At 37.0% G+C, this 26,007-nt stretch overlaps 3 protein-coding genes and 1 long non-coding RNA gene across 4 annotated transcripts; 3 read left to right on the forward strand and 1 right to left on the reverse strand.

The window, feature by feature from the left end:
- Positions 1–2,551: 2,551 nt before the first annotated feature.
- LOC116286403 (uncharacterized) lies at positions 2,552–8,080 on the reverse strand. The gene is made up of 9 exons (XM_031692923.2): positions 7,872–8,080; positions 6,759–6,872; positions 6,329–6,487; positions 5,558–5,688; positions 5,080–5,179; positions 4,516–4,616; positions 3,565–3,725; positions 3,208–3,348; positions 2,552–3,127 (listed from the first exon to the last, which is right to left on the reverse strand). Exons 1-9 carry the CDS (start codon positions 7,995–7,997, stop codon positions 3,012–3,014), a joined length of 1,149 nt encoding a protein of 382 aa, XP_031548783.2. The 5' UTR covers positions 7,998–8,080; the 3' UTR covers positions 2,552–3,011.
- LOC148913575 (uncharacterized) lies at positions 3,985–7,015 on the forward strand. The gene is made up of 3 exons (XR_016120278.1): positions 3,985–4,169; positions 5,589–5,669; positions 6,347–7,015. It is a non-coding gene; the product is annotated as an uncharacterized LOC148913575 (long non-coding RNA).
- A 2,154-nt stretch (positions 8,081–10,234) lies between the features above and the next one.
- On the forward strand, positions 10,235–16,751 carry LOC116286404 (uncharacterized). Its single transcript, XM_031692924.2, has 9 exons — positions 10,235–10,649; positions 11,537–11,650; positions 11,956–12,114; positions 12,320–12,450; positions 12,716–12,815; positions 13,110–13,210; positions 13,610–13,773; positions 13,884–14,024; positions 15,590–16,751. Exons 1-9 carry the CDS (start codon positions 10,560–10,562, stop codon positions 15,697–15,699), a joined length of 1,110 nt encoding a protein of 369 aa, XP_031548784.2. The 5' UTR covers positions 10,235–10,559; the 3' UTR covers positions 15,700–16,751.
- A 1,643-nt stretch (positions 16,752–18,394) lies between these two features.
- Positions 18,395–25,524, forward strand: LOC116286402 (uncharacterized). The gene is made up of 9 exons (XM_031692922.2): positions 18,395–18,566; positions 20,096–20,209; positions 21,070–21,228; positions 21,636–21,766; positions 22,174–22,273; positions 22,464–22,564; positions 23,007–23,170; positions 24,135–24,275; positions 24,893–25,524. Exons 1-9 carry the CDS (start codon positions 18,408–18,410, stop codon positions 25,000–25,002), a joined length of 1,179 nt encoding a protein of 392 aa, XP_031548782.2. The 5' UTR covers positions 18,395–18,407; the 3' UTR covers positions 25,003–25,524.
- The last annotated feature ends 483 nt before the right edge of the window (positions 25,525–26,007 follow it).

Raw genomic sequence — 26,007 nt, forward strand, 5'->3', positions numbered from 1 at the left:
TATAAAAAATCCAAGGTACCAGCCGGTGGGGGGTTCATTTGCACCCAATGAACCCCCCCTAAATCCGCCACAGCTTGAAAGCATTTTAACACCATCAAATTTTACGTCGTTTTTAATAAGGTCGATCGGAAAACTACTTTCCATTTTAACTTACCATTTCCATGAGGAAAGGATTTATTATCATAGATGCAGAGATTGTTTACCAAGCCTTGAAAGCATTTTAACACCATCAAATCTTACGTCATTTAAAGGTCGATCGGAAAACTACTTTCTATTTTAACTTATTACTGGGATACCTGTCGGTCGCGATAAGCAATAGTATAAACAAATTCATTCAGCATGACTCGTTATTCTCTTGAACTTGACAATATAGTCTTATAGCCTATATTTATCTATTTATATTAACTGTTTTGGCTTCAAAATCTACTCACAAAGGTACATAACAATATTTATTTTAAGATTCTATTTATAAAAAATAAATAATTTGCTACGCACACTCCAGGGTTTGATCATTGCCGTTCGAAGCGTTTTGATCTCCCTTAATTTTTCTTCAAAAAAAATGGTGATTCATTTTAAAAATATCTATAAATTATAAAATGTGGTCCTCCAGGTATCCCAGTGTACCCTGGCAACAGGATCATTATTACGATAAGCAGGATGAGATAACTAAACCGTTATGAGATAAAGGAGCTAAATATTGAAAGAGTTTGTTCCATTTATAGGGGCGAATCATCGATAGTCGAATCAGTAATAAGGGTCGAACATCAAAAGACCCAAAAACTGAATAAATTTCGAAAATTAATCACTAAATCGCTGTGCGATTTAAGGTGCACTTCGCCAACACCTGAACGCCATTTCCGTAAACAATGAAATTTACAGGTAATAGAAAAGTAAAAATATATTAAAGTATATATTACATAATCAAGTCAGGCCATTTTAGCTTATTCAAGTAATTTGGCAAATCAAAAATGTGGTCCAAACCAGAGTTATAATATTAACTCTGCCCAAACTGATTTCTAAACCATGTCAAATTTGAGAAAAGATTATACAGCAAGAAAGGGCATTCGAACTGTCAACATTTCGAGCATTTTGTCACCTTTTACAAATCTCGAGCCAATCGATTGAAAAAAAAATATTTTGATCGCTCTCGGCGTATTGAAACTCAATGCTTCATTTTAGAGGGTTTAAAAATAGTAGAAAAGTTAGGAAATAATAACTTGAAAAAACTTGAATTTTTTTGAGTGTCCTCAATGTAATCCTCTTCACGTCATATTCTTTTTTTCTTTCTTTTTTTTCTCGTCTTCGACGAGGCGTCGAAAGTTTGTTTCATGCTCCGCGGGCCGCACTTAGCTTGAGCGATCACTTCAGCAAATCAACTCCGAAATCCATAAAATATAGGAGTGAAATCAAAGGCAATGCCAGAGGGAGATCATTAAAACAAATCCCCGGAGGATGAAACTTTTTCGGGATTTATGTTATCATTATAAACAGAGGATTAGAGTTAGAGTTATCAAAACTGATCCAAAATTATCTTTTTCAAAAACCTCAACTCGAATTTTCCACAGAAACAGAGCTTGGGGCTACCTGAGATTTAAGAGCTGCTTGTAGTTGGTGTTTATTAATATTAAGGTGTCAGTGTACCCCTAGCGACCAGTGTGCATTCAACTCTTAATAGCGCAAAACCTTTTAGTCGAAACCTCAACAAAGTATACATTTTCTGAAAGCTGAATCAATGTAGAAACTATTACTTTTTTCCCTTTTGTAAAATACATTTATCCTTTTAAGTTAGAGCGAATTATTCAAATTTTCACCTTGGCATCTTCGCGGAAACGTACCAATGCTTATTACCTTTCCGAAATCACAAGACGCATCACTTGTCAAAAGTGTGTCTCCGATTTTTGATTAGTTGCCCCGTTGCTTTTTTATACGCTCCTAAATTTATGACGCTGCTATATCAGCTGTATCCGAGCCAAAATCAACGATAACTTTGGGAATAAGCAAAAAAATCAAAAATCGCAGACAAGAACAACTATCCAAGATGACTTCCTCAAAATTTCAGTTAGATCGGTCAAATTCCCTTTGACAATGAACTCAAAATGTATGGGTAACTGAACGCAAACTCACTTCCGAGAAAAACGCAAAATTGTTTTTCAAGCCAAAAGGTGCCTTTGTTGACATAAGGAGATTACGGACACCAAAATGTGTCCCCGATGACAGATAAAGTAACGAGAAACCAAGATCGAATTACTTTATTATTGTTATTGAGGGCGGGAAGTCCAGATAAATTCCTAACTGAGCTTTTGTTATTCACTACCGTTCAGTAGTGATTTTTTAGGCATTCATCGCTATTATTCAAGTTCAGACGTTTTGTTCGCTCAGGACATACTTTTTATTTTTAAATGTACGTCTAACTAAAGAGAAGAGCAAGCAAGCAGCAGCAAATCAAAACGATGGTCCAAAAGCGTCCAAGGTAAAAACACAGTGGCTGATAGAGACGTAACGACAGATCGTTGACAAGTGATGTCAACAATAAATTGAAAACTATTAAAGCTAAAAAGTCGATTTTCGTTTATTTCTCTATAGCTATTAAAAAACGCTATTGGAAAATGTTTTGGGAAAATAATGGTTTATTGTGTATTCTCTCGCAAAATGTAAAAACCTAAAAATCAATCTTTCATAGCAATTTTGGGGTACCCTGATACCTTAGCCTTGGTATGGTTTGCGATCCTCCTTTTGATGTGCAAGGTTACCAAGTACAAACCATCATGTACAACCCCTCCCCTCGGTCTTGTGACCACATGTGCAACCCCTCCCTCGGTCATGTGACCACATGTACAACCCCTCCCCTCGGTCATGTGACCACATTTGCATCCCTGCCCTTGGTCATGTGACCACCATGTGCATCCTTCCCCTTGGTCATGTGACCACCAAGTGTAGCAATTCCTCTTGGTCATGTGACTACCACAGCCAAATCTTTTGATCATGCACTGAGTCATCTGTTTTACTCAGCACTAACAGCTAGGGACGTTGTCTAGGGAATCCTTCCATACTGTCACGGGACTTGACTTGGCAGTAATATCTTGGATTATGCTGTCCATTCTTCCATCATACAGGCCAAAGACCCCTCCTAAAATCGTGCAGAAATTGCCGAAGCTGAGAGATTACCATCACCTTTATTATCAAAATCATTTGCATTAGTTTGCTCACCAGTATGTAGATACAGTACTCTTCGTCCGTTGAATCTCGAAGGGTTATTTGTCATTTCGCTCAACATTCCACGCACTGATTTGATAGTATATACTGGGTCCAACATGATACCAGTTGTGGACGAGATACGAACGATGTCCTCTGAAGTTGAAAGAAAAAAAAAAGAAGATTGCATTTGATTCTAGATTTGAAGGTACCAGTGGTGACAAGCAAACAAACAAACAAACAAAAACAAAGAATTAAACAAAGAATTAAACAAACAAGGAAGCAAGCAAGCAAACGACGACAAAAAACAAAGATTGCATTTGATTCTAGATTTCATCTTGGTTCTACAGTCTTCCATGATTTCTTAAATACCTAATTCTTCTTTTGTCGACAGAGCATAGCCAACACCCTTGTATCCCTCAATGATATCTATAATCTCTTCGGCTGTGACATTCAGTCCAAGGGCATCAAGTTCTTCATTGATACACTGGTAAAAGTAGGTGGCATCATCACAAGCACACACGGCATGGCATCTTAAAAATAACATATTTTAGGTTTCTTTTGTGCAGCTGACTGGAAGATAGCAATCAAAAGCTTGACAACGTTCTCATAGAACTTTTCTGAGATAGCCAACATTAGTGGTGCATCAGTACAAACATGTTTTGTTCACCATGCCTTATATGGTGTTGTTAACACTGAGCCAAACCACAATGCATCATGTTTATGGAACTCAGAAATGCAGCTCTCTCTGACTTTTTTCTCTTGGATTCTTGGAAAAGCCAGGTAAGAAGACTCAAAAGAGTGGGGAAAACAGAGGTTTCTCCTCTTTTTTTGTTTTCCCATTTTACCCTTCATTTCCACACTGTTAATTTGATTTGGATACAGGTAACCCACTAGAGGAAAAGTGAATACAAAAGAAGAGACAAAGAGAAAGTGCCTTCACAGAAGGTGGCGTACAATACAGGGCATATTTTAAAGTGAGGGCCCAGAATTTCTTTTATTAAGAAATCAAACCAACACAGAATGGGATTTTATTCTTGTAAAATTTTGGGGGCAGCTACAGGCCCATCGCTAGGGTCCGATGGTTCGAACGAACCCCCCTCTCCACCTTGTGGGAGTACAAAATAATGTTTAGCACTATTTTAGTTTCTCAAGATATGCCATAACTAAGATTGGTAGAAAAAACGAACCTCCTCTTTCAAGGTCCTAGCGATGGGCCTGAACTAAAACTCCCAACTGTCCCTACCCCCCAACTCTGCCATCCCTGCAATAAGAGCAAAGACAAGTGACAGCAATGACATCAACCAACAGATGCCAACTTACTTTAACTTTGAGCCAGTAAGATAATTCCCAATTGCTAATCCTGCTGCTGTTCCCGAACTACCAATACACATTACAATATCATCATAATCTTCAAGAACATTCTAAACAAAAATTACAATGATAAAAATACAATAAAACAAAAGTAAAATTTGGGCTGGGCAGTGGGGCGAGGGGGAGTTGCAATAGTCTTCACCTAACCTTCTCTCATCAAATCAAAGAATTCAAAGTATAAAGAAACACTTTAACACAACTTGAGCATACTCTTTAACACAAGTTACATTTGAAAACTTTGCCTAGTCATGTGTGCAGTAAGGCAAAACTTTCAGGCCTCTAGAATCAAAATGATCTTTTTGTACGAATCTCCTAAGTTTTCTAAGGCCTGGTTTACACTGGCATCAGAATGGGAATCTGAATCAACATATGCAGACTCAGTAACACATTTTTCACCTAAGCGTGAAAAAAGATGAGTTCTGTTAATAAGCTGTACACTACTGAGTCTGCATATGCTGCTTCAGATTCTGACACTAAGTAACCTGTACACTAAGTAACCTAAGCTTAAGTTACCTGTTGTATGAGTTCCTCAAAAGCTGTAATATATCCAAATACTCCAACAGAGTTGGACCCACCAACAGGAATGATATATGGTGACATGCCTTTTTTACTCCTGTGGATCAAAAGGAAAAAATGCGTTAAGAACCTGAGGATGTTATGTCACATGCACTCAAAACACATGCACTCAAAACACATGCACTATTGTGAGTACCTGGAGTTGCAAATTATTAATCTAATTTGTCGTGGAACAATGTTTTCCCATTTCACAACATCTGTCTTTCCCTAGAGTATCATATCTTTGTTCAATGGTTATGAATGAGAAGACAAATGAATATGGATACAACTCAAACCAAGAATCTTATTCTCATATGTGGTCTGAAATGGGTAAACATTGCACCAAGATGAATTAGGTCAACAGTGCATTCATTTAATATAATTAAAACGACAAGGTGTGAAGAAGATAAAATGGCTACACATTTTGTGTACACACCTTAGTTTTTCAGCCATTTTTTCCATTCTAGGTTTTAAACTTTTGAGATAACTTTCATTTGGTATGAGGACAAGTTTTGCTCCTACAAGTCGATTAAGAAGAACATTGCCAGGTAATCCAATAGATGAATCCTACAAATTAAAGTTAAAAATTGAAATCATGTAGTTCCAGGAAATGTTAATACCATAAGCAATTAAGGTCAGGAGTTGACTGGAGGATAGTGGGATGTTGGTTCCACTTTTTTTGGTAAAAACTAAAAGAGATAACACTCCACTGCATGTAAATACCCACATTGTAAGGTGGATACAGGAGTTAGAGATATGCTGATCTAGTCGTTATGATACAGACTCTTGCTGGATTCCAGGCATGGTTCATTATACTTTCCTTGGTTCTATATTTTGTTTTCAAATTTCTTGTTATTTGGATATTGCTGACATAGGTTTCTAATGCTCTAAGCCTTAAGCCATAATGTATGGGATTTTGGCTCATTGTCTCTGTCACTAATCACAAAAAGAGGTAAAATTACTTCTACTTATTTCTAGAAAATGTAACGACTTTATTTATTCCACACAACTTTTAGGAATAGTCCTGTCGCCATCAAGGGGTTGTCTTCCTTTCCAAACTACTTCCAAGCTCGACTCCAAGAATTCGCGCCCTTTCACGCCGAACCCCACTCTTAAATAGGCATAGGAAATCCCTAGGGAACCTAATAATAATATAACATCCACACATGCTCATCTAACAAAAAAGTTCACAGTTGTTGACTGTTACCTCTTCCTTATGTCTCAGAAATAGATAACAGTCCAGTCCCAGCTGTCTTGCTGCTACTGCAGTGGCCCGACAATGATTTGACTGAACTCCTCCACAAGTAAATACAGTGTCGCAATTCTTGATCAAGGCATCAGCCAATAGAAACTCTAGCTTTCGTACCTTTGTCGTCAAAATAGAATAACATTATGGATCATCATCACCATATATGTTTTCAATAAATAGTTCTGTCAAACTAGATGTGTGATATTTAACCAGCATGATGTGACATGAGCGCTACATATAATAGAGCTAGGTTGTGTTTGCAATAATTAGTATTGTGATGTAAATTTGTCAACTATTATCACAATAGTTATTATCACAATAGTTCTATCTTAGTCTGGTTGGCATATAGTAATGAAAATAGCTTACAACACAGCAACTAGTGCTTTACCTTGTTACCAGATAATGTGCTACCCGTCATATCATCCCTCTTGATAGACAAACTAAAGCTGCTTGGTAGACCTGGAGGATACCAGGGGTGAATTGGGGTATTTCTTTGTGCCAGCTGGTAAAGAAACAACCATGAACAGTTCAAAAATCTCAAAAACTGCAATCGCCTTAGTAAATAATATGAGATGAAAACCACTCGCTTATTGATAGTTTTCACACCCGCCATGTTGGATGAATTTAATAAAAGATTCACCATTAGTCTCTTTCGTTATATCATCCAATATTGCCACCATGTCTTTTGTTATTTAATTCTCTTGGGAATGATTGAAAAACAGCACTAGCTTTCATGAATTGATAACACAGGAAAAAAAACGGATTCCCAAATTGGGAATTTGTTGGGAATTTCCTTGAATTCCCAACGAATTCCCATCTAATTCCCAAATAGAACAAAATTGGGAACGTGGCACTCAGCATGATTCCCAAAGTTAGTTTGTTGGGAATTTTGTTTTTCTATTGGGTATTAGAAGGAAATTCCCAACAATAAATCCCAATGTTGGTGTTCGAATTGGGAATTCAAGGAAATTCCCAACAATTCCCAATTTGGGAATCTGGTTTTTTTCCTGTGTACGTAACTCAATTCCATCTAAAATTTCTGATATAAGTAAAATTATGGTCCATGGTAGTGTAAGCCCTATCTTCTTAATAAACAAGAAGTTTTCCTTTTCTTCTACATCTACACGGGAAGGGAGGGGGGAGGGGGTCCTACAAAGGGGTATATCCAAACATTAGAAAAAACTATAGGGAAATAAATAAAGTGGGGATTAAGCTTAATGCGCTTGGAAAATAGTTAGTAAAAATTATATTAAATGAAAATATATAAATAAAAGTAATTAATGAAAGTATAGAGTACAAACACTAAAAGTGTGCAACACTTTGCACCATTTAGTAGTAAATAGTGCTAAACAATAGAAAACAATAGGATTAGCATAATTTAGCAGTATTTAGTGGTATTTATGTTACACACTTATAGTGTTTGTACTCTATAAATAATGTAGTAGTTTATATTTATTAAGGAAATAACCAAGACCTTTAATACAATCAATATTAAACCAACCTTGACGTAATGAGTCGGTATATTCTTAAGCATCGAAGCCCATGATGGCGGTTCATACGGCTCTAACTTCTTCATCGTACTAAATACTCTTCTAATTACAAATCCAGTACGTATTAATGTACTCATGGACGATGGTATATGACCTTTCTTCTTCTCGTAAGATTTTATTTAGAGTTCAGAGGCTTCGTCCGCCATTTTTAATGACCACAGGAAACCCGCAACGCTGTGCGGTTTTGAGTCACTCTTCTCCCCACCCACCTCCCCTTGGGCCTGAAACTCACGTTAATGGACCACAGAGTGATTGTTTTTGTGGTGTGTACGAAGGGATTTACAGTAATGTATGGGACAAAAAAAATTATTTATTTATTCATGTTATTTATAATAAAAAAAAAAAGAAGAAAGTTTTTTTAGCAGTTTTTGATAAATATAGAGTAAAGTCTGCCGTGAATCAAATATTAGACTGAAGTATTTTCGCACGTGGTTATCCATCCGAAAACCGGGCTTGAAAACTTGTTTTTCCCGACACTCCGACAAATACATAGAGGACCCGGGGGGGGGGGGGGGGGGGGGTACTCCCATACATGGACTATACGGGGATGATCCGCTGAACAAGGTATGGTTTTTCGAGCTTCTTGTCATAAACAAGGTATGCAATTTCACTCAAATTCCAAATTCTTCCTGAGTTTCCTGTTATATTTAGGGATTCTACTTCCGTATTGACCGAAACTGGTTATTATGGTCGTCAAAAAACAATACACAAAAACAATACGCGAGCTGACATGATAATTGAAACAGGAACTCAGTGCAATTAATCATATCTTTTGTCATAAACAGGGTCTACAATTTTGAGTTTTTTTGTCATAAACAGGGTACCCCTTTCAGAATCCCAGCGGAACACCCCTACCCAAATCCTGGCGGAGTACCCCCCCCCCGGGATAGAGGATATTGCATGGGCGCGCGGAGATACGAATTTTGAACACGAGAAGATAAAATTCGTACTCCAAGCGGCCATGTAATGTTCTGCTTATTATTTAAGCAATAGAAAACTTTTTCCGTGTTTACATAGCCTGATAGCAACACGAGGGGAGGTTGGGAGAATTCGAGACAGTTATGCAAACCCGAGACGTAGTCGAGGCTTTGCATAACTGTCGAGAATTCTCCCAACCCCCCGAGTGTTGCTATCAGGCTATGTAAACAAAGAAAAAAAAAGTTTTCTATTGCTTTTATAAAATAAATACTGAGGGAAAACATTACCACTTGCAAGAAAATAAATCTTTATTTGAATTTGATTCTCATATCAAAATACAAATTCTCCATACATCACGAACTTCGATCGTTAGCCAATCAAATTTCGTGTAATAAACGCCAAGGAGTCAAATGTGAAGCGAGAAAGAATCGCTATTTTAAACATTTATCATTCTAAAACTTTAAAAAAATACAAAGAAATGTCCAAAGATTGAATAGAAATCTTAATAAAAGATTTCAGAATTGATTTTCTTTACGAAAGTGATCAAGATAAGTGAGTGTCACTCACTGGAATTCTCGGTTGAAAGAAACGTGGTTTTGCTCAACTTGACAGCCAGAAAACATGGCAGTGAAGTTGATTGTTTCGTCTTCAGGCCCGTAGATAGGATTTTTGTTGGGGGGGTGCTAATTTACAAAAAGTGGACCAACCATATACTTTATTTTTTTAAAGTCCCATAGGACGCATAGGTGTAGATAAATTATTAAAGTAAAATTGATTTTTTTTACTTAGTTTTACGTGAAAATATCATACCAGCCAAAATCTCGCACCCCCTGCACCCCCCTAGCTACGGGCCTGGTCTTGCCTCAATAAGATATTTTGTGGAGCTGAAGAGCTATCGCTGGAAAAAGTTTGAAGCTGCTGACTGTATCCTTGAAATACTTGTATTCCTTATCGGGCGGTGCATTTAAATCATGAGAAAGCACGTCGCTGAACAACCGAAGCTCTCCTGACGAAGGACGTGTGTTGTAGCTCCTGAGGGAATTCTCGTTACGGCGACCAACAAGAGATGGTCATGATCGATATTACGATCAGAAACACCTGCATGAGACCATAGGTTTATGCCTGTGGCCCTGGCACAAGTCAAAATTTGGAACTTCGTCTTCAAAATACGTTTTTGGGGGCGTTTTTTTCCTCGAAAGAAACTGTAAATTTTCGAACTTGTACCGGATCATCGGGAAAACACGAAAGTTGTGACGTCACAACTGTGTTTACATACCCTCATGCAAACATGGCTATAAACCAATCACAGCTTGCGTACTATTTAATTTATTTATAGATATCGATGAAACTTAAGAAATATATCAAGTTTTCGACACTAGAGAAAACCTGGTATTTCGTCGATATCTATATAATAAAATGTCGTTCTTCGCGAGTGTTTCTGAATGTTACTGTAATCACTTCGAAGAAGTTCAACATGAAAACAAGCATTTGATTTTGAGGGCAATAGTTTATTTTTTCTTGGTGGATTATCACAAGACCCAGTATTTTCACGCGGTCAATGTAATTCCTTTCAGAAAACTGGCTGTGATTGGTCAATCAATGAAAGGTCATAAATTTTTCCATCTTTTCTTCCAGTTAAAGTTCTCGACCAAATCAGATCTTTCGAAGAAGCCGTGGCAAGAAGTTCAAAAATTTAGCAAAGATTCTTAAACATAACAGCAATGCCAGGCGTAGAACAAAAACGTTTACAAAGATACGATGCACCAGAATGGGCAAAGCAAGTCGATAATATACCAAAACACTACGTCAAGGTAAATCATGTTTGTTCTTTTTTGTCCGTTGTTTTTTGTTGCGAACTTCTCTCTAAGTACCCTGCGAGCAGAGGTTTTTTTTCCTGACCCTCCGTGGAGCTGGCTGTCGGGTAGAGGTTATTTTTCTGACCCCCCGTGGAGGGTCAGAAAAAAATTCTCTGCTCGCAAGGTACTCTCTCAGCTACCCTTTATTCGATTGCCAACATTAGATTCAATTTTTTTGATCGCTCGAAAACATTAAGCTTCATTAAGTATAGTCCTGAATTCCAATTCGATCCCCTTTGTCGGTTACATCGTCGTGTACGGGAATTGTCAGAGGAATTCTATTCAAAAATTTCAGATTTCGAGTAATCGGCTAGTAGTCGTACCCTACGATAGCATAAATTAAATAAATATTTTTTAATACCGAATTCGCTTCGTGGTATAGTGGTTAGGTTTAAGTCCCACTCGTGTGTTCGGAAACCTATGACGTACTTTGTTAACCCGTACACGAGGATAGTACCCATATATCTCTAGTCTCCCTCGCATCCGTTTTTAGTGTCGGTCGTCCCGCAGCGCTCCCTCCCCAAAAACTCCTTTTGCCCCTTTATGCGAATTTTTTTTTTTTTTAAATTTACTTTATGGCAGATTTTATTTAAAGTTGAGTAAGATTCATACATTTGGTAGATAAACAGCCAAAATATAAACCTTTATATCATCCTAGGAATTAAAGAACGTATCCGTGTATCGCACTTCGGCATCATGTGATTGTGGCTTCACGTGATTCAAGCAGTTTTCCTGCCCTCGCGAGTTATATTTCCGTCGTAAATGTTAGCAATTTAAAACATGGATCTTTCTGCTGAATATTCTTTGCTGACGAATATTTTTGTATATCTCGTTACTTACAGCTTGCACAACATAATACACCACTCCAAGAATGGCTTCTTCCGGATATTCCAAACGGCTTCAAGATTGGTATCAAAAGAGATGACATGACTGGTAGCAACATGTCGGGCAACAAGGTTAGTTCACGATCTCTTATTCTTCTCTTTTTTCCCCTTGATTTTTATGCTTCTAGGTTGCGTTTGAAGCTTGCGGTTCTTTAAGCTTAAATATTTCTTTTATCAATCAAATAATACACAAAACATGATCCGCCCGTTCGGACATATATTCAGCGTCAAATTCCCCACTCTACGGAACTTGACTATGGTCAAATGCCCGGGGTATGCCTAGAGGGGGGGGGGGGGGGGGGGATGGGCACCTTTGGAATTGGCTCATACATAAATAACGTACCTAACGTTCTATTGATTTTGTATTTTGTCCTAAGGTTCGTAAGCTGGAGTTTCTCTTTGCTGGGGCTTTAGAAGAGCAAGCTGATACTGTGTTCACGCTGGGAAGTACATACTCAAATCACTGCCGTTGTACAGCCATTGCAGCCAAACAGCTTGGTTTGGAGTGCTATCTATTCATGCGACAGAGACAAAAGGTGATTAATAGTTAAAATATGACTGCTATATTGGTGTTGTATGTGTTCTTACATTAATTACTTATACTAACTTCATGAACAAGCAGGTACTCTATAGTTAAAGTTTATTCAAGTTGCCTTTTCTTACGGTCTTTTCATGCATGAATACAAAATTTATAAAATTTATGAGTTCAACAAATAATTTTTATTCATTTGCTGATTTTAGGGTACTGATATTGGTAGCCTTGGCAATCTGTTATTTAACAGATTGACAGGCAGTCACATGATCTTGACTGAGTATCTGCCATATGATGTTGCTATCTATCCAAAAATGGAACAATTAAAAGAAAAATTGGAGTAAGTAAATTTATATTCAATTTAATTTTTAGGATTCAATTTTTATTTTGTCATAAGATTTCACAAAGTTTGCTGCTCCTCAGCAACTGTGCTAATTAATTAAGCTCAATGTTCTTGACCAATCAGATTGTGCATACTATCTATACTATATAATAATATTGTTAGATAAGATTCATTGTTGAAGTGTCAGTTAATGTTTTTTTTGTTTGCAATATATATAAAGGCATAATTATTAATCTTATTTTTGTGTTGTTATTTTCCCCAGGCAAGAAAAAGATTCCAAAATTTATGTGATCCCAGCAGGCGGCTCTTGTTACAAAGGAGTGTTTGCATATTTCCAGTGTTTCCAAGAACTGATTGAACAGGTTAGGATATAACCAAAAACTGCATATTATATAATATATATGCCATTCACAAATGACAAGGATTCTTGTCAAGATATGCTGTATCATTATATAGCACTCAATAAAAAAATTACGATTTCTGGTAAAAGCGTAAGCTAATCATACATAAATGATTGCATGAAGAAAGTTTTGTTTGATTTCAAAATGTGTAATTAGCAAATATATTATAATAGCTCCATATTTTTCTAATATATAAATAACTATACAGCACCTGCAACGTTACTGAATTAAATCATTTTATGTAATGTTTTTCAGAATGCCCTGAAAGACTATACAGATCTTGTTGTTACCACTGGTAGTGGTGGTACTGCCTCGGGTCTATGCATTGCAAACTATTTGACTGGCTCTAAACTAAAGTAAGTGGAAGATGCCCTGTCATTTTATGGTGAAACATAGTGAAGAAATACTCTCTTGCATCTGGCATACAAAAACAGCAGCCATCAAAACACATTCTGACTTGCTCCTTGAACTTGTATAATTGTTGACTAACACTTCAACACTTGTTAATTTCAAAGGAGACCACCTAATAAATTTACATTGACGTTTAGCTGACAAACATATATTTTCAAGAGCAAGTTGAGAGAACATATAGTCAGGTGTTTGCACCTAGATACAAATAATATGGTAGAAAACTTGCTGTTCTGTTTGGATTGGCAGAACTAAGAATTCACATGTGCAAAGCTGATCATTTACTTTATATATTGTTATTGTCATCAATTATATAATTTTCTAAGAAAAGCTTTTGAATTTTGTAGGGTCCATGCTGTTAATATCAGAAACAGTGTTGAAAACCTACATATTCATATCCAAGAAGATCTGGATAGTGCAGGATTAAATCACGTCAAAGCAGCAGATATCATAGATATCATGGATGGTCATAAAGGAGAAGGATATGGCATCTCAACAGAAGAGGAACTAGGTAAAATATAAACTTAATTTTGCCATCCAATTCTTTGAATTAAAATGTGTTATAACTGAGGCTAAACATATTTGTTTTCTTGAAACTGAAATGTCTTCTCATTTGTGTAGAACACCTTGTTCAAATAGCATGCAGTACTGGAATAACACTAGACCCAGTATATACCCTTAAAACTGTGCGCGGTATGCTTGCCGAAATGAGAGATAACCCTCAAAGATTTAAAGGCAAGAAGGTGTTATTTGTCCATACAGGTAAGCAGCACTTTTTTGAATATTTCAATCCAACATTGTCATTTTTTCAAGGGTGTTTTGAATAGGCCTTAATTTAATAATAGTTCTTTAATTTCATGAAGGAAAGAGGGTTGCATGAAAATTTCCATGGCCCCATTTTAGAGTTTTTGAACTTCAGGTGTAAGATAAATAAAGATTTAATCTAGTAATAATAAATTAAATCCAGTATTTTTAAAATTTTGGTCAGTCAAACTTCTATTAAATGTACTTTAATTTGTATGGATATATGAGTCCACTGTAAAATGCATGATAAACACATTCATAGCTCATGATCAGCTTTCATGGCCTGCAAATGACATAACCTTTAATATCCTGATGGAGGGGGAATAATTTTACAAGCTTTATTGGCCATATTAGTTTAATTTCCCATTGGGGAACCTGCCTGTTTGTGCTTGTGCTCAATAAGGAAGTGACATGAAACTGCACTTATTTTGTCTAAGACACATTCATAGCTCATGATCAGCTTTCATGGCCTGCAAATGACATAACCTTTAATATCCTGATGGAGGGGGAATAATTTTACAAGCTTTATTGGCCATATTAGTTTAATTTCCCATTGGGGAACCTGCCTGTTTGTGCTTGTGCTCAATAAGGAAGTGACATGAAACTGCACTTATTTGGTCTAAGACACATTCATAGCTCATGATCAGCTTTCATGGCCTGCAAATGACATAACCTTGAATATCCTGAGGGGGAATAATTTTGAAAGCTTTATCCAGCCATATATTAGGTAAATTTCCCATTGGGGAAAATGCCTGTTTGTGCTTGTGCTCAATAAGGAAGTGACATGAAACTGCACGTATTTTGTCTAAGACTCTTTCAAAGCTCATGATCAGCTTTCATGGCCTGCAAATGACATAACCTTTAATATCCTGATGGAGGGGGAATAATTTTACAAGCTTTATTGGCCATATTAGGTAAATTTCCCATTGGGGAACCTGCCTGTTTGTGCTTGTGCTCAATAAGGAAGTGACATGAAACTGCACTTATTTGGTCTAAGACACATTCATAGCTCATGATCAGCTTTCATGGCCTGCAAATGACATAACCTTTAATATCCTGATGGAGGGGGAATAATTTTACAAGCTTTATTGGCCATATTAGGTAAATTTCCCATTGGGGAACCTGCCTGTTTGTGCTTGTGCTCAATAAGGAAGTGACATGAAACTGCACGTATTTTGACACACTAGAAATTGTTCCTAACCTTAGGAATATTTTAGGGCATTTATTTGGGGAGGGAGGGGTGAGGGAAGAGGTGGCACAAGAACAACTAAATTGGACAAAAAAAACAACTAAAGCTTGAGTTAATGCAGGAAAAAACTATGTTAAACATATACCTTGCTTTTCAAAATTCTCTCCCTCAGCTCTATCCTTTGTCCTTAATCCTTTAACTTATGTCAAGGGTATTGGCATTGATATTGCTAACTGAATTAGGAACGGGAAGTACTTCCAACTTCATCGAGCATTTTGTCTAGTTTACCACCATGAATATCTTTAGTGATCTTTGAACCTTTTTCATTTAACAGGAGGGATGTTTGGACTGTTTGAAGGCAGAATGAACAGCATACTTGAGAACATGAAGGTTACGAATCGTGTGAGATATTGGGCTATTGGAGAGAAATGCCCTGAGTTCTAAGGAACTCGTATTTCGTATTAAATTATAATTATTATATTAAATTATTAACTCAATATCACTGACTTTGTTCAAAAGCAAATATGATATTTGCGACTTTAAAAGTTTTTTTATATTCGAGTATTTTGATTGGAAAAATTATTTATTTAATCATTTAACACAAAAGAAAAACTATGTCTGTATAGATGCGGGACCATCGAGATCCATGATTTGGATATGATATAACAACAACAACAACAACTTTTATATTGTACCACTCTTATCAGGATTTGTTTGTGTTTGTATATATACAAAATACATAATTTGATAGGCAGGTAAATGAAAAGACGGTACAGATTGTCTGTAATAACTACGAGGCTAAGTAAAAACAGACAGCCCGTTCTATGTTATTAAGGAAAGATAATTTTAAGCCTATGATATATAATATTTATATAATATTTTTGGCATTCGATATATCACCACGTTACAGTTGGTGTTTTTTCATACTCTATATTTCGGCTAGTTTATTGGCAAACAAAAGTTATCATCTTTTTTTTTTTTAATACTTGTCTTTTATTTTGAAGTAAATAAAAACGAATGAGGGGAAAAATAAGAGAAAAAAAAGCAAACAAGGAAAAAAATTCAACCAAATCATTCATTTTCTGAATCATCTTTTTATAATCACTCAATAATCATATCAGTTTACTTCGTATATTACATAGAGGATATTACATGGGCGAGCGGAGATACGAATTTTATCTTCGAGTGTTCAATTTAAATCTCACGAGTGAGCGCAGCGTTTGTTTTTTTTCGTATAGATATCGATGAAAAAAAGCTCAAAAATTCCGTATTAAAATAGCAAGATGATTCAACAGCGATATCTTCACGTGTGAAAGATATGGTATCTTCCATAGAGAAAACCTGGTATTTCATCGATATCTATATAATAAAATGTAATTTATTCAAATGTCCACGAAATCGACACAAAATCAATGTATGATAATAGTTATGTATGATATTAATGTATGATATTAACTATATTTGGAAATAAAGATGATGCGAGGATGTTTCTGAAAGTATCGTTTAATTGTTGTTTTTGGGTGTGCTACGTCACGGCTTTTGGTTCAAACTAGGACTATCGTAAGGCGAATATCTTGGCCTGCTTGCAGCCCGACCTCAACTCGTTAAAATCCCAACTAAAGTCAGGCTACGCGCATGTGACTTGTAAAAACAATATTCCTATAAATCTACAAATGGTCGATCACATCCTGTACTAGACCTCGCCCTAATTGTTTTCTAGTCGTGAGCTCATTCGGATCGGGCCTTTGTGCACGCTTCCTCTCCCCCCCCCCCCCCCCCCCTCCTTCCCCAATCTCCTAGAGCGCCGCTACGCATGAGGCACCGGCCTTCGGCCTCAAACCTCACGCAAGATAAAGCTTTTGGAAGCATCACTTTATCGCTCGATAGCACCGTAGACGTTTGCGCAATTTTCCGAAACTGATGTATCGCCGCAAAAAAGGTGTCGACCAGCTTTACCTTCCATCTTTCCGAGACCGTTACATTTTTCCGGGGAAACTGACAAAGAATATGTTGTCATCGCGCTGGCTTGCATCATCATTGCGTTCTACCGTAGAAACCCAGCTACAAAAGCCAAACGTTTGCAAAAAAAGGTGTCTACCAGGTGACTGTCCAATATTTCCGTTATCGCTACACAGTTCAGGGGAAGATGAAGAAATTCCATGCAACTCGATGTTGCATGCATAAACTGCTATGTGCGCAAAAATGCGTCTACTCTTCTACCGTCTAGTCAGCTGAGAATTTAATGGTATCATATTGAAAATGAACAATGCTTGTAAATTTTGCGAAGCAGTAGTTTTAATAGAGTAATCATGAACTGATTCTACATTCGAACTGACCGAAACGACTAAACAAGACCCGCGTTGTATAAGAACCTGTTTTTTTTTAAAGAACCTGTTAGGCTAAACGTCTCACTTTAAGACCCCTCCACATAAGAACCTATTAATTTTAAGAAAGGTTCTTATCAGTGGAGTTCAGTGTAAAAGTGTATAGGTAGAAAATGCTATAAGTTTGTTTGAGCATGTGTTTTGTGTAGAACATACTGCTCTGTACTAGGCTACGGGCTCCCTGTGCTTGGAATCACAACGCCTTCTTGGTATTTTTCAAGATGGCCGACCTCTTGTTTCCAGGCTCTTACATATTCAAACGAGCGTTAAAATCCCCGCTCGATTCCCCGCTGAGAAAACCATTCGTTAAATCTCCGAACCCCCGATGCAATCATGCTCTTAAAAGCACATCAAAAACGCGTCACGTCCCCGTTCAGTGCCCCGCTAGCCGCGGGGGTCGGGGGGCGGGGGTTTCAATTGACTAGTGCATACATGTGAAACTCGACGCGCGTGTCTGGAATATTCTTAGTGACGTCATAATGCAATAAGGAAATCACAAGAAGACGATCTTCTTGAGGGACAGACATATTTTTTAAAGCTTTGCGAATAGATCAGTGTATATTTTTCAGTATCTACTAATATTATAAATATTCCCGTACCATGGGCATCAACAAGGTTTTGTCTTCGCAATCGATCTGGGCATTGGCTGGTTGTGTCATAATACCATCAAGTGGCACGTGGTAGTAGAATTACGGCCACATTTGACCTTTGGGTGCCACGTGATGCTATTATGACACAACCAGCCAATGCGAAGACAAAACCTTGTTGATGAAGTCGACAGGAATGGCTGCAGTTAAATTTCACCAGGATATCTTTCAGGATCGCTCTGACACAAACATGCCTGGAGTTACTCATGAAAGCTTGAAGAAATATGAGCCACCAGAATGGGCCAAAGAATTAAAAAATGTTCCGAATTATGTTGTTGAGGTAATATATGAATAAAGCCGGTAAAACTCCTCAAGCACATGCTAGGGGGATGGGGACTGCAAAAGTTTCAATTAGCCTACTCGTCGATCTACTACTGTTCATAATATTCTTAATTCTACTTAATCTCTTAATCTAATCATCAACATATGCATGAAATAATGCGGAACGATTCAGTGATAGATAGAGACTATCACAACCATAGTCTATTAACTATGTCACAACGTGATGTGAATATTGAAACAGAACAGTGGATTCTTAAATAATGATTTTTTTTCTTCTTAATTTTTTTCTTTATTTTTTATGAAAACATATGCATACTGGGCCATGATAAGGTTGAGTTACATTACGTTGAAATGGTGCAGTACATTTAGAGTATAGTGTACCGAGTGGAATTGGTCGGTGTCCACTGGTAGAACGTATAAGCTTGGGATTGGACAAAATAACAAAAACAAAGAAAGCATGGATTATGGTGAACAATGTGTATTGTTCTACATGTGAGCTGCGTTCTTTGTTTTTCTCACCATTCATTGTTTGTTCCTCCACTCCCAGGCTTCCTTCTGCCGGTTGTGGATTACCCGGTGGAATGGTTAGGAAACTCTATTGTTATAGGTTATTGTTCACTTTTTTCAAGCGTGACGGTGCACAATCCTTTGTTTTAGCCATTGTTTTACCACAGTTGGCAATGGCTGAGTGAACAGACCAAAATCTTTCTTTTGGCAGCTAGTTCAAAATACTTAAAGATTTTTAAGAGACATTTGAATATTCCTTACAATAATTCCACAGACAAAGTTTATGTTTGCTTATTTTGCAATTTCGGATGAGCATAAATCAAACATATTGCACTGGTCAAGACCTGGTTCAACCTCACAAGCGAACAAAGACCTAATAACAATAGGTTTCCTAACCATTCCCCTCTATTAAAACTATGGTATAAAGAAATTACATGTAACACAATATGTTGGTGCAAGAGTAATCATTCCCCCTCCCCCTCCCCTCTCCCCCAGGGACTGATATTCAGGTTAGAGATTAATTAGACAGGGTTTATCATTGTTTATTATTGTCTGCTGGAAAAAAGTTGTTTTGGGGCTCCGCTACATTTCTAAGCCTTGCTAGGGGCCTGGGGACTTCAAATATCTGTCAAATTTCACAATTTTTTTTTACAAGATCTGCGTCTGTGTTGTATCAGCCATACAATAAAACCGTGTTCGGTTTGTATAGCCAATACAACATGGCTGCTCATATCGTAAGCTTTACTAATACCATGTCTCTCCCCTATAGGACAACCTCTCATACTAGTGCTTTGCACTCTATTAGCAACATGATAATTAAACCAGGAATTCAGTACAATTAATTATATCTTTTATCATAAACAGGGTCTATAAATTTGAGTTTTCTTATCATAAACAGGGTACCCCTTTCAGAATCCCAGCAGAACACCCCTACCATAAATCTGGCGGAGTCCCCCCCCCCCCCCCCCCTGCAATACATATGCAGTCATGGAAACTTTTTCGTAATTTAATTCTTCCCAGCTCGCAATTCACAATACTCCAATTCATAAATGGAATTTATCAGATGTTCCCAATGGGTTTAGTGTTGGAATCAAGCGAGATGATATGACTGGAGGCAATCTCTCTGGAAACAAGGTTAGCAGCCTCGTTAATTAAAATTTATTTACAAAAAGGGAACTTTTCAAGACATCGCCTCAGAACTATTCAATAATTTACCAAGTAATATAAAAGACATTTCTAGTTATAGTCTATTTTGTTCAAAGGTGAAAGCAGAGCTAAAGAAGCAATATGACACTACTTGATTTATTTATCAATTAATTTATCTTTTATCTAATTGGTAGATTTTGGAGCTGCGCTTTGGTGCCTTTGGGTGATTGTTTTGGGTCGTGCCATTGGGGTCAGTTTCATTTGCCTGCAGCTGCCCCGGATGTCTCGGCCTGAGGCGGTTGCTTGGGGGCGGTGGAGCGTACCCCCAATATCTGCAATTTTATCCTTTTCTTTCATATATAATTATATCATTGCTTTAGAATTATTCAATAAGAAATTTCCAATAATTTTCAATCTTATTTCTTATCTTTATATTTGTCTAAAATTTGTCTATTTTATAGTTTCATAGTTTTTTATTGTAAATTTATCTCGTGTGTGTGTGTTATTGTATATTAGATAGTTTATCAATAGGTGAAGAGCCACCTCATGGATTCTATTGATTAAACCATTATTATTATTATTATTATTATTATTTTTTATTATTATTATTTAGATTTTTTATTTTACTGATTCCTAATTATATATTCATCTCATATTATGCAAGCACAATATTAATTAGCAATTATGATGATGGGAATGCATTAATATTCAGAATGATTTCATCTGAAATCGAGGACTAATAATCCTGTAAAACAGAAAATTCAAAATTATATGAGTTGCATGTGGAAGTCATGCTGTGAGATTTTAAGAGTAGCTGACATATCCATCTGATTTGTTTTATATTTTAGGTGCGAAAATTAGAATTTCTTCTTGCTGCAGCCATAGAACAAAATTGTGATACTGTGTTCACACTGGGTAGTACGTACTCCAATCACTGCCGATCTACAGCCATCTCTGCCAGGCAGCTTGGTTTGGAATGCTATCTATTCATGCGTCAAAGAGAACAGGTATAATTTTAAATGACCATGAAATATTATTTATATGGTATTAAATTTCTGGCATGGTTATCTATTATATGTGATTGGATACACTTCCAATAAAAGTGAAGCCAACCACCCCACCCCTCCCCCAAACAAAGTTGTGCAAACCACAGGTAGCCCAAGACTTTAAGTGTTTAATTTTCCTAGGTCCATTCTTACATTCATCCTAGCCTCCAGATGTGGTGATGGTATTAGTGGCAGTTAAGGACTGCAAGTTTATAAAAAAAAATTGACATTTATATGCCACTTTCTTTAGATAAATACTGAACTTCACCTCACTTCACTTTGCAGTGGGAAAGGAAGTGATTAGGAGGCTGGGTCAATAACCAATATTTATTATTTACTATTGTGTAATTTATTTTTGACAAATACAGGGTACTGATATTGGTTGCCTTGGTAACTTGTTGTTCAATCGGTTGATGGGCAGTCACATGATCTTGACTGAGTATTTGCCATATGATGTTGCTATCTATCCAAAAATGGACAAATTAAAAGAGAAATTAGAGTGAGTATATTGACTGTTTGAATCAGTGGCGTAGCAAGGAAACAATGGGGTGACTGCTTTCTCCCTGAAAAGTTTTAATTAACTTGTGCATATGATTAACTTGCAAAAAAGTCTAAAGATGAAATGAGTACACATGTGTAAGGGCTGTAGACCCCCCTCCTTCCCCCCCCCCCCCCCCCCCCCATCTCCGTGGTCTCTGATGTATATTATTTGGGTTATCGTTAATGTATGTTGGCATGCAAAATGCCAATTAAAACTTACTTACTTACTTACTTACTGTGTCTTGGCAGAAAACCTTGACCCTAACCTTTTTACACTCCTGATAAGAATGACGTAAGGACTGCTCTTTTGATTTTATTCTGCTTCAATATTTTTGTTGAATAGAAAACATTTTGATTTTGCTTTAGAAAAGAAAAGGGTTCTAAAATCTATGTGATTCCAGCTGGTGGGTCATCCTTCACTGGAATGTTTGCATATCTTCAGTGTTTTGCAGAGCTCGTTGACCAGGTACAAAGGAAGTATGTTATATTTAGAGGAAAGGGCAGGGCAGTGCGGAATTTGAAAAGTGGTAAAAAAAAGGGAGAAAACGGGAGAGAGCAACATCAAGATCATAAGGATAGCTCTTACTCATAATGTGTCTTCCTTTTCCCCCTTTTCAAGAGTTTGACTTGTTCTTTTTGTCATGTTTAATTCCCAGAAAGTTTTGGAGCATTACACTGATATAGTCGTGACAGTTGGGAGTGGTGGAACTGCATCGGGTCTTGCTATTGGAAACTATCTGACTGGCTCTAAACTCAAGTAAGGCTCCAGAAATTGAACTAAAATAAAAGCACGAAAACTAGGATGGATCTAGATCCGGGGGATCATGCTCACAGACTTCTTAAACTTTATTTGGTATTTGGTACTACCACACTGATGTAGATTTGGGATAATGCGATTCCTTACCCCGCCCTATTTTCCCACAACTCAAGGACTTAGGCATTTTTGGAATTAAACTTCGAGTTGAGCAACTTTGTCAGTAATAATAATAATAATAAATCTTTATTTATACTCACTAAATATGATAGCACACAAGTGCTAGTTTGAGCGAGTTTGACAGTAAAAAAAGTGTTACCATACCATCTCTTAATAGTGATTTTTTTAATACAAGCATATTTAGTTTGAATGAAGCCGGAGCAAAAAAGTAAATTGAAATGATCCACTATCAACATGAGATAATCACAATGTAATTTTCTTTTAGAGTCCATGCAGTCAATATCAGAAATAATGCTGAAAACCTCCATAGTCATATCCAAGAAGATCTGGATCATGCAGGCTTGGATAATGTCAAAGCGTCAGACATCATAGATATCATGGAGGGTCACAAGGGGGAAGGATATGGCCTCTCTACACCAGAGGAACTGGGTATATAGGAATGTTATAAAACTTTACTGCTTATGCATATTATTTGGTTATCTTTACGCCATAACATTTGTCGTACAATATTTGCAATTCGAGAAACTTTACCACCCTTTTCATTGCTACACGCTGATCGAGACAACAGTCGCAAAAGGAAAATAGGGCAATACACTGCTGCCAATCAGAGAATATAAATTTATTTGATTGACGGAAGTGCATTGCCCAATTTCCCTGTCGCGACTGCTGTCTCGGCATAGCAATGAAAAGAGTGGTAGTTTGCGCAGCATGTATAACATCCTTATTTTAAGCTGTGACCTTCGCCTTTGTTGAAACGTAGTTTATCAAGCAATGCAAGTCGCAAAATTTTACTGCAATTACGCGTCATTTTTCGGTCGTCATTGCACTGCAACTGAGTAAAAAGAGAAAGTGCGTGCCAGAGGCGGATTCAGGAATTCGTTAGGAGCCGTGACCCAAATGAAAAAATGTATATAGAGATGTTATGCATCGCTTCCGAAATGTGTAAGAGTAAATACGGCGACAGGGTGCTAACTGGTGCACCGCAGGAAATCCCCTGGGTCCGCCCCTGCGTAGCTACCTTGTTGCTTTCCAGAGCGTTTACACTACACAGTGCGCTCTGCAATTGTAACGTTACCTGACGCTACTTCAACGTTCGGCTCATGCTTTTACCGCGCAACAAAACTGAGAGAACGGTTCTAATAAACACTTCTAGTAGTGTAACAGCCCCTTCAAACCAGAGGTTTTAAAATGCAGAAGTAACCATTGAAAGCCCAAGTATTTGGCATGGGTGCGTGCTTGCTTTTGTGCGCGCCTGGTGCGTGGTCCAATATGGCAAACTAATCGCTTACTCATGGATACAAACACTGAACAAATAGGTTCCGAGATTTTAAAAATGACAACTATTAGTGAACTATTGTGTTTATTATTTGTTTGCCGTGGTTTTTGTCTTCAGAACAAGTTATCCAAGTAGCATGCGAGACTGGTATAACCTTAGATCCCGTTTATACCTTAAAATCAGTACGTGGTATGCTTGCTGAGATGAGAAATAACCCTTCTAGATTCAAAGGCAAGAAAGTTCTTTATATACACACAGGTCAGTGAAATTACTTAGATTCACACTTTAAAATGAAACTTGATACTTGATACTCGAATTTAATTGGCTATTTCAAAAAGGTATACTGCATACTGAATAGTGCATTCCAAGACCAAAGGGCATTGTGGGTCTCATTAATTTAAAATAAAAAGTAAATATACAGCAATTAACTCTCTACATGTAGTTAGTATATTGTTTCAGATGGAATACACTAAAAATAGAATAAATAATTATTATTAATCCTACTTTAGACAATGTCGTTATGACCCACAATGCACTTCGGCCTTGGAATGCACTATTCAATATTCAACCTTTTTTGAAATAGCTGTAGTTCCGTTAAAAGAAGATTGTTCTAGTCCAAAGCCGCAATGTATTATGGAGAATGTAAAAATTATGGCAAATAAATGCGAATATTAAAAAACATATACGTGTATGCGAAGATATGCCTAATCACAAAATACGCGCACGTTTTCGTCGATTTTCTTCATGTCCCTTTAGTAGGATTACTTAATTTTTTGGAGTGCCCGCTATCCATTGTGAAACAGTTTTTGTTATCCACGTGGTGCTTACGAAAATCCACCCAACATATTCTCTTTTTTTTTTTTTTTTCGTCACAGGAGGAATGTTTGGACTGTTTGAGGGACGCATGAACACAGTACTGGAGAGTAATAAGGTCACAAACCGTGTCAGATACTGGGCAAATGGAGAAGAATGTCCTGAGTTTTAGATATTGTGCATGTTATTTATTGTCAACTGCTTCTGACTGTCTTACAATAAACGCAGTTGGGAAAAAAATCTAGTAAGACTTCACCATTCTAAAAGGCTGCTTTTTGATTGCCCCATAGTAATTAAAGCAGTGTAGTTTTATTCAGACCTTGAAATCATTAGTAGCACTAATAGGGGCTAGTAGATCTTATTTCCTTCGTTTCCCGAGTTTTAATCTAATAGCGATAACTAGCTCGATGGTAAAACTCTTCCACTAGAAAATGTTTCACGCTCTGAGAAAAACCACTCTACATCTTGTGAGAAAATCATGAAACATAAAACGGATGCGAGGGAGACTATGGAGAACAGTACCCTGAATTATTTCGCCAGAAATAAAAACTGTATTCAATATTTGTAGAATAGCAGAGAATGAAATGGATTTTGTATACATGTACATAGCCTGCGTCACATCCGGAATAAAAAGGTTGGAACGCAGGCTAACACTTACACAATTTTGCAAAAATAAAGGAGAACGTTTTATGCGTTAGCGAGTAATCATTCTTTTAAAAAAGATTTTTAAACCAAATTAAAACTCTACGATTTTTTTAAAATATTGCATCCTATCACAACTATGTACTACTCAATGGTAACATGCTACATCGACAAACTTTTTATATTTCCAATCCCACTCACACAAATTTTTTAGTTGTGTCACAAATCAAGATGCATTCTTTTTCAGTATTCCCGACTTGTCGGGTTCAAAAAAAGGTTATATCATCAAAGCTAAGACCAAAGTGGAGCATGGGAAGACAAACAATTATGCTAATTTCATCCGTATCAATGGTATCCAATGTCCATGGATGACTTCAAAAATAAAAGAAGCTATGCACAACCGTGACTTCCATCATCGTAAAGCTACAAGAACTGGCTCTTCCTATCATTGGCGAAAGTACCGTCATCTTCGTAACAACGTTAATAGCGATATAAAGCGCAGTAAGTCAAAGTACTACATCGACCTGATCAAAGA

The sequence above is a fragment of the Actinia tenebrosa genome, unplaced genomic scaffold (assembly GCF_029948245.1).
Source record: "Actinia tenebrosa isolate PJP-AT-01 unplaced genomic scaffold, QUT_ActTen_1.0 PGA_scaffold0__85_contigs__length_37466705, whole genome shotgun sequence".
Classification (NCBI taxonomy): domain Eukaryota; kingdom Metazoa; phylum Cnidaria; class Anthozoa; order Actiniaria; family Actiniidae; genus Actinia; species Actinia tenebrosa.